Here is a 15,386-nt window from a genome sequence, read left to right on the forward strand (position 1 = left end):
GCATGCTTAAGCTAAGGGATATGGCTTAGTACATATTGGTATTCTTTCTGTAATAGGATATGATAATAATTCTTGCATAATCAGGATTCTGTCTAGACTAGTGAAATTAAAATAGTGACAGAGCAAAAGGAGTGTCTGAAATAGAATGCTTTAGGAAACATTATTTTACCAGAAGATTGATGAAATTTGTGAATATGGAATAGTATTTTATATCAGTATTCAAGTTAAGGTCTCCATATGTAGAATGCCATGTTGACTTTTATATATTAATATTATTGTTATTTATCATTTTTGACTGACCTGTCAGAAGGTAAAGTGACATTTGTTTCAATTGTTTCAGTAGGGATAAAGAGAAGCCTCAAACATATAAAAAAGAGCACACGGTCCATCATCAGGAGGGGGAAAATAGTCACACTGCTTGCGTTTGGGGCTAAAATACAATCAATAAACATTATATGTTAGTAGGTGACTGATGACTAAGAAGCAAAACCAAACACTGGTCTTAAACCTCCGGAGTTTTGACCAACTAAAGCCAAATACTTAAATCTTTCTGGAGGTTTGCATTTGTTTAGTAAAATAACTTATTTCTCAAGTCATTTTTCTAAGTATGTTTCATTGAAAAAACTACCAAGGAACAATTTCAAACCAGGGATGGCTTTGAAAACCTGCTAAATCAGGGTTTCTACTTCTTCCTTTCCTCTTACCCCAGGAAGGACGTGGGGTCCCTCTTGGGACCAAGTTTGACTGAGTCAGTGGAGTCGCGGAGGATGAATGACTTCTCCCTTATCTCAGTATTCTGTAAATATTTGCTCAATTATTCTATGAAGCAGAGAAAGAATTTATTCTATAGCATTCAAATGAAGGACGAGCGTTTTGAATTATATGTGGCATAGAATTCCTACTCAGCCACACACCAGCTCTGAAATCTTTTTTTTATTATTATTTTTTATTTTTTTTATACAGCAGGTTCTTATTAGTCATAAGTTTCATACATATCAGTGTATACATGTCAATCCCAATCACTCAGTTCAGCACACCACACACACACACACCCCCCGCCACTTCTCCCCCTTGGTGTCCATATGTTTGTTCTCTACATCTGTGTCTCAATTTCTGCCCTGCAAACCGGTTCATCTGTACCATTTTTCTAGGTTCCACATATGTGCGTTAATATACAATATTTGTTTTTCTCTTTCTGACTTACTTCACTCTGTATGACAGTCTCTAGATCCATCCACGTCTCAACAAATGACCCAATTTCATTCCTTTTTATGGCTGAGTAATATTCCATTGTATATATGTACCACATTTTCTTTATCCATTCGTCTGTCGATGGGCATTTAGGTTGCTTCCATGACCTGGCTGTTGTAAACAGTGCTGCAATGAACATTGGGGTGCATGTGTCTTTTTGAATTATGGTTTTCTCTGGGTATATGCCCAGTAGTGGGATTGCTGGATCATATGGTAATTCAATTTTTAGTTTTTTAAGGAACCTCCATACTGTTCTCCATAGTGGCTGTATCAATTTACATTCCCACCAACAGTGCAAGAGGGTTCCCTTTTCTCCACACCCTCTCCAGCATTTGTTGTTTGTAGATTTTCTGATGATGGCCATTCTGACTGGTGTGAGGTGATACCCCATTGTAGTTTTGATTTGCATTTCTTAATAATTAGTGATGTTGAGAAATGTCTATTTAGGTCTTCTGCCCATTTTTGGATTGGGTTGTTTGTTTTTTTAATATTGAGCTTCATGAGCTGTTTATATATTTTGGAGATTAATCCTTTGTCCGTTGATTCATTTGCAAATATTTTCTCCCATTCTGAGGGTTGTCTTTTCGTCTGGTTTATGGTTTCCTTTGCTGTGCAAAAGCTTTGAAGTCTCATTAGGTCCCACTTGTTTATTTTTGTTTTTATTTCCAGAACTCTAGGAGGTGGATCAAAAAAAGATCTTCCTGTGATTTATGTCAAAGAGTGTTCTTCCTAATGTTTTCCTCTAAGAGTTTTATAGTGTCCAGTCTTACATTTAGGTCTCTAATCCATTTTGAGTTTATTTTTGTATATGGTGTTAGGGAGTGTTCTAATTTCATTCTTTTACATGTAGCTGTCCAGTTTTCCCAACACCACTTATTGAAGAGGCTGTCTTTTCTCCAACAGCTCTGTAATCTTGGGCAAAACTATTTACTATTTCTCAGTTTTCCCAACTATAAAATGGCATAATAATAGTACTGACTTCCTAAAGGCATAGTGAGGATAAAAGGAATTAATCCATGTAAAGTCCTCAGCAGAGTGCCCATTCCCAAAAAAATACCGTTTTCTCAAAAAAATAGTATTACCTAATAATGACTGTTTTAAAGTGTAATTCATTTATCCCAAGGTGAATTTTTGCACATTTCCTTTTAGTACATATTAAATTTGAAATAATAGTAAATATTCTTCCATTCTGAAGAGAGTTTGCAGTCCTTCGCCATGAATTATAGTAAATGACAATTGGATAAGATTGATTTAACTCTGCATGCGAGGTTGGATCTGTCGTTTCCAGCCTCCGCTTCAGAATTATTTCCTATGGGAACTTTATAGTCTTCATTTGAGAATCCTTGCAGCAATTTATATTCTCTTCATTCACATCTCATCGGCCACTGCTCTGTGGAACAAGACATAGGTAATAAGTGTGGAAATGACCCCGTAGAAATGTGTATTGGTTGCCCTTTCTCAAGTGAGAGATCAGGGATAGGCATAATATAAGAAAAGGACAGGGTGAGCCAGGTAGTTGAATCTGTTAAATATATCTATCTAGATTTAGATGGCAAAAGAGAATAAAAATGTTCCAAAACAACCATAAATTCAAATCCATATGCTTCCTTAGAGATCTGTTTATGGTCCTCATTTCTCCCCCTGTAGGGGAGAAGGGTGATTTTGGATGACAGAGCCATTATTTATGGCAAGGACCAAGTGATAAATAAGCTTGGAGACTTGGAAGGGTCTGAACCTTACTAATGCCCTACCTTCCCTTTCCCTGCTTGATGCCTAGGCTGAAGCTACACTGACCAAGTCTATACCCTGTGCTAATTTCACATTTTGGGGATGTTGGCTGTGTGTTCTCTTCCTGAGGCAGCCAGCCATTTGATTCTATTGTGGGCATCAGGGTATTAAAATTCAGAAGCTTGTGGTAGCTGGTAGATTAATTTGGGGACGAGGGTGATATTCATTTTAGTTTTTTGAACATAAATAGTGTAACACATTATCTTGGGTATAAATGGTGTCCGCAAGTATTTATTGACTTGAATTAGTGACTGATCAACAGCATTATTTGTGTCTGCATTAAATCTAGGTGTCACTGTATTTTCAATGCAAGTTCTATAGACAGTGCGAGGTCTTCTGTTCCTTTGTGGACCAAAGAAAATTCAAGTTTCATTTCTTGGTCTCTCTTTTTGTGTTTTGGATTATAGGTTTATAAGAGCATAAAATATTAAGCCTTCTAATGAATGGTTACCACTCAGAATGGTGTCCTTGTATAATGTTTATTAAATACTATGACACAAAACATGAAAAAAAATCTTAGGTACAAATACACAAAACACATTGTCACATGTTTTCTTTTAGTGTACTTTTTTCTACTTTTTGAAATAATGATATCACTGATATAGAAGCTTATTCTTTTCAAAGTTAATTTTTTGCTTGCATATATATTTATGTTTTCTGCTTTTGCACTTGCCTCTTTGCCAGTTTTGTCCGAAGTGAAGCAAATGTTTATTGTCTTGGGTTCTCTCCTAAATTATATCCGCAGTTTTGATGTCAAATGAAAGACCTAATAAGTTTTGAGTTTAACTCTTAGGATGAAGAGCAGCTAGAAAAGTAATGAGTCCTTACATATTAAATAATTTTCAAAATATTAAACTTCTTTTCTCTTGTAGTGAGAGATTTTTCTTGAGGCTGAATAGAAATGGGCTTCCCAAAGCCCCAGATAAACCAGAACGACAGTGCTCTCTCTTTGTGGTAAGTGGATCTTGTTTTATCCGGGAGGCAGATTCTTCCTTAAGTACTTTATCTTATTTAAGAGAAATAAGTTACTGTGAGAGAACATAGTAGATTTGCTTAAACTTTGTAAATAACACATAAATTACAGTAGTGCCCCCAAATCTGAATACCAGCATTCACAGTCACACCTTTGTCCCTTAGTGTGTACTAGAGCCTGTCACACTATGGCCAAATCCCAATGGTGATAGGGCTCAGTATGGCAGGTGGTATTTAGTATGTACTTAATAAGTGTTTAAAGAATGAGTAAGTGAGAGACTGAAATAAGCATGGGCTTTCCTTTTAAGTCTTATTTGACATCATAGGCTTACAGTAAAGTTGATTGTAGTGGTATTTTAGAACAGGATTTGAACTTTATGCTTCTGCTACAGAAATTCCATTAAGAATGTCTATGTTTATCTTTGTCTTTCTTCTGTTATTTGTGAAGATTATGTGCTACGTATGCCTTTTAAATGCTTCTGCATAAATTATGAGTTCTAAAATGACCAGACTTTGTTTTTTGGTAGGATTTGGGTAGCAGTGAGCTAAGAAGGGACATCTACATCACCGTGCACATCATCCGAATTGGTAGGTATGATACTTGGTGTGACAGGAGCACGACAGGGAGAATTGCTGAGAGGTCTCTATGTAGTTGTGATGTATGTGATGTCTAGATCAGAAAGAAGTCAAGGCCACATTTGAATCCAGTAATTACAGAATTTGGGAATTGTTCCCTGGTCTCCCCAGACTTTCGTATCACCATAAATAGATTTTGTTCTCTCTCCGTATAAGTCATTAGTTAGTTTGTTGTGTTTCATTTTGTTTTATTGGACTCTCTAAACATATTTGATTCAAGCACTTGGTATTTGGTTTTTTTAAATTCTAATTTCTGTTAACAGCATAAATTAAACTTCTAGGAGCTGGATTTCCTACAGGTTTATGAAACCAATTGGCATTTTCCAAAGTACAGAGGCTGCAGAGCATTATTACAGAAAGTGCTATAAGAAAAGGGTTATGAAATACCAAAAACTTTGTATATATTTTTCACTTGTATAATTTCATCAGCTTATTAAAGGGTCTGAGAAGTCCTACAGGGAAATATAAAAATGCTTCTCTAATTTTGTTGACCCTAGCTTTCTCCAAATTTGATTTGACTGTGGAAACATTTATATGATGTAACATTTATTAACATCTTGCAGAACACACTTTGAGTGTTCTACAGTGAACTTGCACATCAGAGCCAAAATGTGGTCACTAGTTTTTACACATATAAGGCATCTAAAAGCAAGCATTTTATGGCAGAGGAACTATATGGTGTAGCCTACATCATTTTTCCATTACAGCTAACCAGCCGATACTGGAAATTGGTTCCCGCTTCCTCATTAACTGTGCTACATGATGTGCTGGGGATACTTTTGCAGGATCATGATATCTCACCATGCGGTCCTGCACAGTGATCTTTATTTTTATAGTTTTTTATTTTATGCACATGATAACCACATTGTGCATTGAGAGAGACTATAAAACATGTCATTTCAACATAGATTTTCTAAGTATTTTTTCTCATAAAAATCTGTTCTGAAAACCCATTTCATTTTATCCTGTTTTTATATTTGAGGGACAATAGAAATAAATAAAAAAGTAAATGGTTTTTGGTTTTGTTTTAATTTCCTTTTTATAGATGACTATGGGGTGGGGTGGAAATTGGAAAGAATCTTTCAAAACGTTGGAAAAGTTGTAATGCGTGTTGCTGTGTATTTATGAGATAAAGCCTCTGTTCCCAGGATGGCAGGGGTGCAGTTTATGTAATTCTTTGTGTTTTTAAAAAATTTATTCAAATTTATAATAGCAATTGTTAGTGTAAAATGTGGTTCTGGATATCTTCATGTAAACATTGCTAAAATTTGAATATAATCTTCTACAGCATTGAGAAAAAAAGTAAACCACTTTAGCTTTCAGAACTTTTAAAAAGGTATCTATAGGTTTTCGGTGGTAGAAACACACACGGTAGAGTGACCACATGCCCTGCTTGCCCATGGCCTGGGCAACTCTGTCCTTCACTCCCAGGATAGAGCTGAGGAAACCACTTCACAATATTACCCATCACAGGGCTGCCTTTCAAATACCTGGCATTTGATTTTGTATTTTTTACTAAGATTTTTATGATCATTAAGTCATCAGAATGAATGTTGAATTAGAAACTATCTACCCTCCTTCCCTGAGCTTTGGTCAAATTAATTCTTTATTGACATTACTACAAAGACTTGTCTGATGATTACTCCATAAGACTGAAGGTAAGAAACTCTAAGAAAGACTAAGACTTAGTCTGCTGCAGTGAAATTAAGGAGTGGAAGATTCTTGTCCATCAGGGACAGATACTTCTTAATTTTTCTAGAGTATTCCTCGTACTGTTTAATGGGAAAAGGGCATGCTGACCCTCACTGGCTGCAGAGAGCAGGAAGTAATAGCACCTGCCTCAGAATTTAAGCCCTGATCTTTGATTGGAAAGAAGGGGAGGAAACAAAGAGAAATAAACAGTTTCCCCACGCCAGATTCGTGAATAACTGTATGATTTCTATTCAGCAGTGATTAGTTCAACTTACATCAAACCAATGGCCATTCATAACGCTGAAGGACAGACTTGAACATTAATATTTACATCATTTACTTATCGGCTCAACAAACGTAGGAGGTCTTTCACCACCATTCATTTGTACCCACCACGCCTTTCAATAAATTTAGGAATGGCTATCCCTGTCTGAGCACGAATAGTCATTCCTGGCTTTCACCGTAAAACAAAAGCATCTCGGGGCTTCCCTGGTGGCGCAGTGGTTGAGAGTCCGCCTGCCGATGCAGGGGACACGAGTTCGTGCCCCGGTCCAGGAAGATCCCACATGCCACGGAGCGGCTGAGCCCGTGAGCCATGGCCGCTGAGCCTGTGCGTCGAAGCCTGTGCTCCACAACGGGACGAGCCACAACAGTGAGAGGCCCGCATACTGCGATTAAAAAAAAAAAAAAAGCATCTCTAACCTATTTTTTACCGCCAGGAACACCCATCCCTCTTTATCAGTATATTAGTAATTATTGGAGCTATCAGCATATTCATCCAACCAGTAGCCCTAGCTGTATGACTAACAGCTAATATTACGGCCAGGCACCTACTAACTCATTTAATCGGAGGAGCAACGCTAGCCCTAATAATCGTTAGTTCTACTACAATCTTCATTACATTTATTATTCTTATTTTGCTTACTATTCTTGAATTCACAGTAGTCAAGTTTACGTATTAACCCTATTAGTAAGCCTTTACCTACATGGTAATACCTAATGACCCACCAAAACCATGCATGTCACGTAGTAAACGCCAGCTCCTGACCCCAGAGGAGCCCTCTCGGCTCTTATAGTATCCGATCTAGCATATGAATCCATTTTAGCTCAACATTCGTATTATCCTTAGGCCTGTTAACCAATATATTAATAATATATCAATGATGACAAGACATCATCCAAGAAAATATGTTTCAAGGCTATCACACATCAATCATCCAAAAGGGACTTCGATAGGGAAAAATCCATTATTTCAGAGGTCCTCTTTTTACTGGTATCTTCTGTGCTTTTTATCACCTTAAGTGGTATTCCAGCTTTTATTTATAAGCATTTCTCTAAAGATGATATATTGCAGAGGCAATTCTCCTTTATCACTGAAGAATGAAAGCTAAATTGGATGTTGCCATTCCTTTTTTTTTTTTTTTTCTATTTAACATTGGATTTGGGGAGTGCTAGAGTCATGCAGATGTGCTCTTGGAGAATTTCACTCAGATGGAAACAACTTACGGATCCGTTACCAAACATCTGGAAACAGACTTACAGACTTTTTTCATTATTTTTCCTCACATTAACTTGCTATATTACAGCTCCAGTGTGTTTTTTGCTTTCAGTCTTCAAAATAACCCACTGGTAATTAAATGCAATGATGAATTAAAACAGTATCTCAACCACACATTTAAAAATGTCTAACAAGTTAAACAAGTTGAAACTGTGTCAGAGTAAAAAACATCCCTGGAGATTTCAGCCTGGGTACGGAGTCAGGAAAGAGCGTGCTCATTTGATCACCTGTGCTTACTTGCTATACCTTAGGGAATCTCAAACTGCTTCCTTTCAAAGGTGAAATATTTGAAAAGGTTTTTAAATATGGCAATTTTAAAAAGTAGAAAATGAGATAGGCACCACTACTGCCTTTTTTGATGTGAGCCTCCTGGGATGCCTTCATGAATGCTTGGGGGAAGGTACCCAGACATAGGCTCAGCTCCCATCTTCATGTTTTATAGATAACAGGTGATGGCCAGAGTTTACGCTGCGTGACCTTGGGCATGCTAGGTGGTTGGAGGGGAGAGTCCAGAGCTGAAGCAACATCTTCAGTTGCCCCAAAGCTGTGTCTTTTCCATCACCCAGTTACATTTTATATGGCCTACTTTATATCTATATGTATCTCTATTTAAGGTGGATTAATCAAATGGCTCCTTGGGCCATATGTGCTTTTTAATTGAACAGGTCGGATGGGGGCAGGAGAAAAAAAGAATGCCTGTAGTGTTCAGTACCGGCGACCCTTTGGCTGTGCGGTTCTTAGCATTGCTGACCTGCTGACAGGAGAGACAAAAGATGACCTCATCCTGAAAGTGTACATGTAAGAAGCTTGCACGGGCTGGGGGCTGGGGTGGGCGCAGAGGTACATGGGGACCCTACGTGGCGAATCCTGCTTTTCGTGGGTAATGGAAGAGCCAGGGATGGGTTGCGTTCATTCCTCAAAAACTCAATAATCTGTAGGTTCACTACAAGTGAGCCCACAAATCAACGTTTGCCTGTCAGAGGAATTATGAAATCAAGAACCAGAAAATACAGACAGTTTATCAGTTGGGTGGACCATCTACTGCATAGAGTACTTCCCGTGAATTTAAAGCCTAACATGTCTTTACCCTCAGAGAGTTCATTTGTCCTTGGAAAATGGAAATCGTTTTTAATATAAATTAATTAGAATTAGGAAAAGGAAGTTCAGGTCAGGTGATTTCCCTCTTACTTCGTGTATTATTAGTTTGCTAGGGCTGCCCTAACAAAGCAGCGTAAACAGTGAGGCTTAAACCACAGGAATTCATTGTCTCAGTGATGGAGGCCACAGATCCTGGATCAAGGTGTTGACTACATTGATTCCTTCTGAGGGCTGTGAGGGGAGAATCTGTCCCCTGCCTCTCTCTCCTAGTTTCCGGTGACTTGTAGATGCGTCACCTGATCTCTGGCTTCATCATCACATGGCTCTCTCCCTGCTTGTGCGTCTGTTTCGGTGTCCAAATTTCCCCTTTTTATAAGGACACAGTTATATGGGGTTAGGGCCCACCCTAATGACCTAATTTTAACTTTATTAACTGTGTGAAGACCCTATTTCCAAATAAGGTCCTCAGAATGTGGGTTAGGACTTACATCATCTTTTGAGGGTCAGTGGGAACAGACACAGTTCAGCTCAAACACTCACTTAATGTATTCCAAATCCTAAGTTTTTAAAAATGCACATGGTTTTGGATCACCCCACCCTGAGCACCTCCCCATAGGACTGAAAATTGAGAGTTGACACACAGTGACATCCTCAGAGCAGACCCATGGGGGGCTGAAGGATGGGGGATCTGCTCTCCACATTCCCGATTTGAGGACCACACGGCTGACCTCCTCTGAGCGAGCTTGCTTTAGCTTTCTGTTCTGGCTGTTGAGTCGATGTATCCAATGTGTGCCAATAGTTTTTCCATATGTGGAGGGAACGCACGTGGCGCACTGCCTGTGGGACATATACTTCAAATTGCTTTTTGACCACAGCTGCAGGGTTTCATGGATTTATCCATCCTCTACCCAGTGCCCCTGGGACCCGTGCCACACATTTGCTAATTAGTTGACAAAGATTTGCTTACAGCCTGTGGTTTAGGACTGGAAACTCTCTTTATCTCTTTTAAGAGCAATAAAATCTGTGACCTTGATTTTAAACTTGAAAACTTCTAGTGAAACTAGTGGGTAGTAAAGCACGCTATTCTTTTTATCATATGGTCGGGCTTAAATCCATGATAATCCCCTTTCTAAACTCTACTGATGTTCATAAAACATAATTTAATTGCAATAATACTAATGATAATAGGCACCATTTACTTTGTGCTAACTACATGCAAGGAACCGTGTTAAGCACTTTGCATGTGTCATGTCACTTTATCCTCATGACAAACCCATGAAGCATTTGCTGTTGGCTCCGTTTCCACATAAGGGAAGAGAGAGGCTAAATAACACCCAAAGTCACCTGGCTAATCAGAACAGGAACCAGATGTGAAGTCAGGACTGTCTGACTCAGAACCTGAGCTCTCATGTTACGAGGTTGTATGTTTCCTGGTGTTATTTCACACCACTGTCTAGTGATGTGACAGTGATGCTGTTAGGTGGCATTGCTTTTCAAGAAAACTAAAATTCCTTACAAGCACAGTCTCAGTGTTTCTTAGAGTGATCTTTCCAGGTGTGGGTAGCAAGTGTTAGATTTATCTCGCTACTGGGAAAACTGAGGGACCCGAAGTTCCATGCATCCCCTTTGATTATGCAGCCGGCAAAGGAAGACACGTAAATTCCAGTTCTGTGATAGACACTCACGCCCATAAAAATAAATTGTACTGCTCTTTGTGGTTGTTATTGTCTGTTTTTTCATAAGTATCAAATAAGGTTTGGGGTTGTTCTTGCTGCAAGAGAGATCCACTAAAAATTCCAGTTCAGCAAATTACAAATCTGTTCCAGGAAGGATGCTAGGCAGTCAAAACAGTCATTGTAGATTAAGAAGAAACTATGAATATAGTGAAACATTTTAGAGAAGTGCCTGTTAGAAACAAATTGGGAGAAATTTCTATTTGTTAAGGTGACCGAATCCCTAGCCCATCTAGGACTCAAAACAGAGAACAATAACAAATACCTCATTGGAGCCCGGAAGATATTTCAGTCACATACTTTAGGAGCTTTTATTTTATTAGGAGTTTTGTAGGTTAAAAGCATGACTTCTGAAGTTATGACTTATCTATCTAATAAGAAGCAAACCATCTTTCTCCCTTCCCAACTGAGTTGAACTAAGAAAACTGGGGACAGAATGTAGTACATGGCAATTTTGTATCTTGCAACTGGACAGGTGGAATGGTTTCATTTCATCTTAATTTTCCAGCCTTCTAAGAGTCAGTGGTCTGTTTGGTATCCTACTGTTAACTGGTTCAAAAACAGCCTCCATCCTGTTCATCCTGGAAAAGCTGATAGTGATGAAATAAATAAATATGTAAACAGATTGTGAATTATTGGCTATAGACAAGGTTGTGAGGAAAAGGACTCTATACTCTGGAACATTTTCATTGATAGTGTATAGAACCTTTGGTATTCAGGACTCTTGGGAGGGAGCCTTTGTGGCTACTAAAAGATAGTAGTGAATTCACAAACACATCCAGATAAGAGAGGCTTTCCCTAGCCTAATTGGGGGAGGCCCAGCAGTAAGGAGATAGCAGACCCAGATATTTACGAACCATCAGAAGTTACCAGAGGGAGATCCATCCAGTCATTCATGCAGCTGGTATTTTTTAAGCACCCACAGTGTTCAAAGTACTCAGGGGAACACAGATATCTACCAGTCCTAGATTCAATCCTCAAGAACCTTCAGTGTCTCCTAGGTGAATGTACCATGGATACAAAGATAGCATGAGTCAGTGACTGACAAGAGCTGAAAGACCAAGGTACAGGTGGTTGTCAGAGTGAGAAGATGGAGAGATGCCTTTTGGCCTACAAGTGGAAAATCTGGAAGGGTTACCTTAATTACCCTTTGGTAAATCCTGCCAGCCTTTTGCCAGTGCCAGTTGTGTTAACCTCAATTGCATTTTGCTTGATTAGTTGCATTTTGATGCTAGCCAACTGGGTCATGATATAATAGGTGGAGACTCGCTAATGAGAATTAACATTTTTTGAGCATTTACTATATGCCAGGCATTATCCTAAGCCCAAGCTTGTTTAGTGTTCTAGTATTTTACCCCCATTTCACAGATGAACAAATCAAGGCACAGAGAGAGTAAATAACTCCCCAAAGAACATAACTCAGTTAATAGTGAGGATTCGAATCCAGGGAGTCAGACTCTTAGTCAGTACTTCCTTCCAGTGTATGCATTGTTCCCTGAGACTGGGGGAATGGGGAGCTCTCATAATCTGAATTGTTCATCCCAGCCACTTCTGGCATGAAGTAGTTGGTCATGCATTACCGGAAATGGTCATTCCTGCTCATCTTGAGGCAACTATGCCAAAACTGACAGTCACTTGCAGTGGGTTGTTGAGGTCTACAAGGAGGTTTCAGGAAGTACATTATAGTGGTTATAACAAAAAGGGCAGGTGTGCTAGTAAGGTCATCTCATGCATCATCAAAACTTAACAGAGTGGTCATGTTTTCATAGGTGTAATACAGAGAGTGAGTGGTACCAAATCCATGAGAACATCATCAAGAAGTTGAATGCGCGTTATAATTTGACTGGCTCCAACGCAGGTGAGTAAATAGACCTGGCTGAGTCCCTACACTTTTCATTTCAGGTGCTTTCTTTTATTTGTCTGTGAAGAAGAAAACGATCAGCCCTTTGTTTTTTCCTCTACTCCCTAAAAATGCTCAGTCAGCATTCTGGTATGTCTCCTTTTTCTACGATAGGCTTGTAGCTGTAACTCTAAAAAATATATTCTGTTCTGGTTTGAATCAAGGTAGAGTATCTGCATTTGTTCTATAGTACCATGTCTTGGGACCTCCAAGTTGTTACTGATTGCTAAAAACCAAAGGACAAATATGCCTGATTTCATGACTGCTGTGTGGAATGGGTTTGATAAACAGGAATTTTTGTCAGTAAGGTCCAGGGCAAACATGCTTCACTGCCTATAGCTGCAGTTTTATGTATAGAAAAATGTGTGCATGCCTGTCCAGCAGGAACTGAAATGTACTATAGCATTATAAGTTATATATAATACATTATGTGTCACGTAGTCTTATACTAGTAATATACTATAGATTGTATTATATTATATAGCATATCTAGATTATATAGTATATAGAGTGGTGTCTTAAAGTTTGATCAGTAGACAAAAACTTGGTGAATATTGTTTGCTCCCTATCCCACCTTCAAACCCATGTTGAAGCAAAATAAACTATGCAGTTGTGTGCTTTAATTACATAAAGAAACCTCAAATCAAATTAGCTGGTATTTGAACTGAATGCATTGCTTTTTGTGGCTGATTTTTAAAGTCCCCTGAATACAGATATTTGTGTGATAGTCCCACTTGCCTGGCAATTAGAAGAACCTGAATTTAAATTTAGACCACCTTTTTTTCAGACCTGTGCACATCTTGCCAGGCCAAAACAACCCACAAAGAAAAAGTAACTGCAGACAGAAACTTTGTGGTTCGGTCCCATGAGAGCCATAAGTATCCACAGCTCACACGTGGCAGCGCTTCAGGCCGCAGTGAATGGTGAGGTCAGTTTTTTCTTCCCTCTCCCAAGAGCTGGGGAGGTCACTTGGCTTTTCTTTGATTCACACGAAGTCCTACATCTACCACTAAATAAACAGAAGACTTGCACTTACTGTTGAAGGCAGAGGAGTCTCTGAAGGACCAGGAGATTTTAGTAGTGACTATAACACGAAATAATACGAATACTTCAGAAACTGCTATGTACACTTGTCTTCACTTTTTCTGTGAAAGAATTAAAATAGTGCTTACTGTGTAGGGACCAAATGATTTATCTTAAATGTGCCTTCAGTAAGATGGTAGGGCTGCTGCTTTTTAAAAACGTACCTTGCCAAATTCATTGGCAAACTTCTAGCCAAATCCATTAGTTTTGTTAGACCTTTTGGTGTTTCTTGATACCGTGAACTATATCATGAACTGTATTCTGTGCCTGTGCTGTCCACTTTAATAGGCACCAGCCACCTGTGGCCATTGAGCGTTAGACAGGCTACTACAGCACTGGGACTGAGGCGTGCAGTAACTGTAAATTACATATTCGATTTTGAAGACTTGACACATATAAAATGAATATAAAACATCCCTTTAATAATTTTTATGTTCGTTATATGTTCAGAGATAACATTGTGGATATATTGGTTTAAATAAAATATATTACTGAAGTTAATTTTCTTTCTTTCTACTTTTTAATATGGCTACTAGAAAATGTTTAATTTCATAGGTGGCTCATCTCATAGTTCAGTTATGCAGTGCTGCTCTCATATCATAGTTCAGTTATGCAGTGCTGCTCTAGACTTGATTTAAAGAATTTTCTTTTTGAGTTCTTTTGATGCCTCACAAACATCCATTATGCTTTGCTCCTTTCCTTCTGCCCACTAACTTTGGGTGGAGAAGTCTATAACCATTGTATATCTTTTTCTTTCTCCCCATGAGTCCCATTACTCTTAATTTGCTTGCATTTGCCTCCTATGTGAATAAATAAATATAAAACTAACCCTGACCTTCTGACTTTTCCCATATATTCCCTTCCCTCCTTACCATCATTGATTCAGTCTTGACTAAGCAGGGTGTGTTGGCCTCCTCCAATATACTTCTTTCCAAACTCCTTGTCAACTCCCAAGCCTTTCCTCTTTCCGATATGCCTTAAAATCCTTCTGTTATTGGGTCATTTGAATATATCATTGTCCAGACCGAGGTGATACCCAGTTGCCTCTTGAATCATGGTGAAGTACCCAATGACGGGCTTTGACTTATACGTCCATATAGATTCCTTTAACATAACTGACCCTGTATCCCATGAGATCAGGATACCAGTCAAGCCAAAGCATAAATTTCTCTCTACTTACATATGGGAGTCATCTCAGAGAGTATAGCCCCAAGAGCTTTGCCTCTGGAAGTGGGATGTCCTAAGTTTGAATCAAGTTTTACTGGGATAATAGTAGTGTCTTCCTCTAAGGGTTATTGGAAGGATTAAAAGAGAAAACATATGCAAAGCATGTAGCACAGCACTTAATACATAATAAGTGTCTATTCAATGTTAACTATTATTATTTTTTACTCACTTTGGAGTAATCATCTAGAATATTCTACCCCTTCCTCTTTAGTCAAGTCTCCTTGTTTCATTTTCTCAGATTGGATCCTGATTTGATCTTCTAAATGGAGACTTTGAGAATAATGCAGCTGGATTATTGACAGGTTGAATCATTGAACTGACCCTTTCTACTCTGTGTTTCGAACATCTCATCGGTGCCCAGTTGACTGCTAACATCTCTTCCCAGGTCTTCCTTCTGATTACATAGATTAACTCCAGGAAGGAAGGGCAGCACATTCTATTTCCTTGG

General features: G+C 38.6%; 1 protein-coding gene across 3 annotated transcripts in view; it reads left to right on the top strand.

Annotated features, from left to right (window-relative positions):
• The window catches only part of DOCK4 (dedicator of cytokinesis 4), a 491,577-nt gene that overhangs the window by 263,998 nt on the left and 212,193 nt on the right, over window positions 1–15,386 (top strand). For all 3 annotated transcript variants that reach the window (XM_033428263.2, XM_033428264.2, XM_004269886.3), the window contains exons 9-12: window positions 3,912–3,993; window positions 4,539–4,599; window positions 8,563–8,695; window positions 12,498–12,586. In XM_033428263.2, the coding sequence (XP_033284154.1) occupies window positions 3,912–3,993; window positions 4,539–4,599; window positions 8,563–8,695; window positions 12,498–12,586 (365 nt within the window). The remainder of the gene's footprint in view (window positions 1–3,911; window positions 3,994–4,538; window positions 4,600–8,562; window positions 8,696–12,497; window positions 12,587–15,386) is intronic.

Source organism: Orcinus orca, chromosome 9 (genome assembly GCF_937001465.1).
Source record: "Orcinus orca chromosome 9, mOrcOrc1.1, whole genome shotgun sequence".
NCBI lineage: Eukaryota > Metazoa > Chordata > Mammalia > Artiodactyla > Delphinidae > Orcinus > Orcinus orca.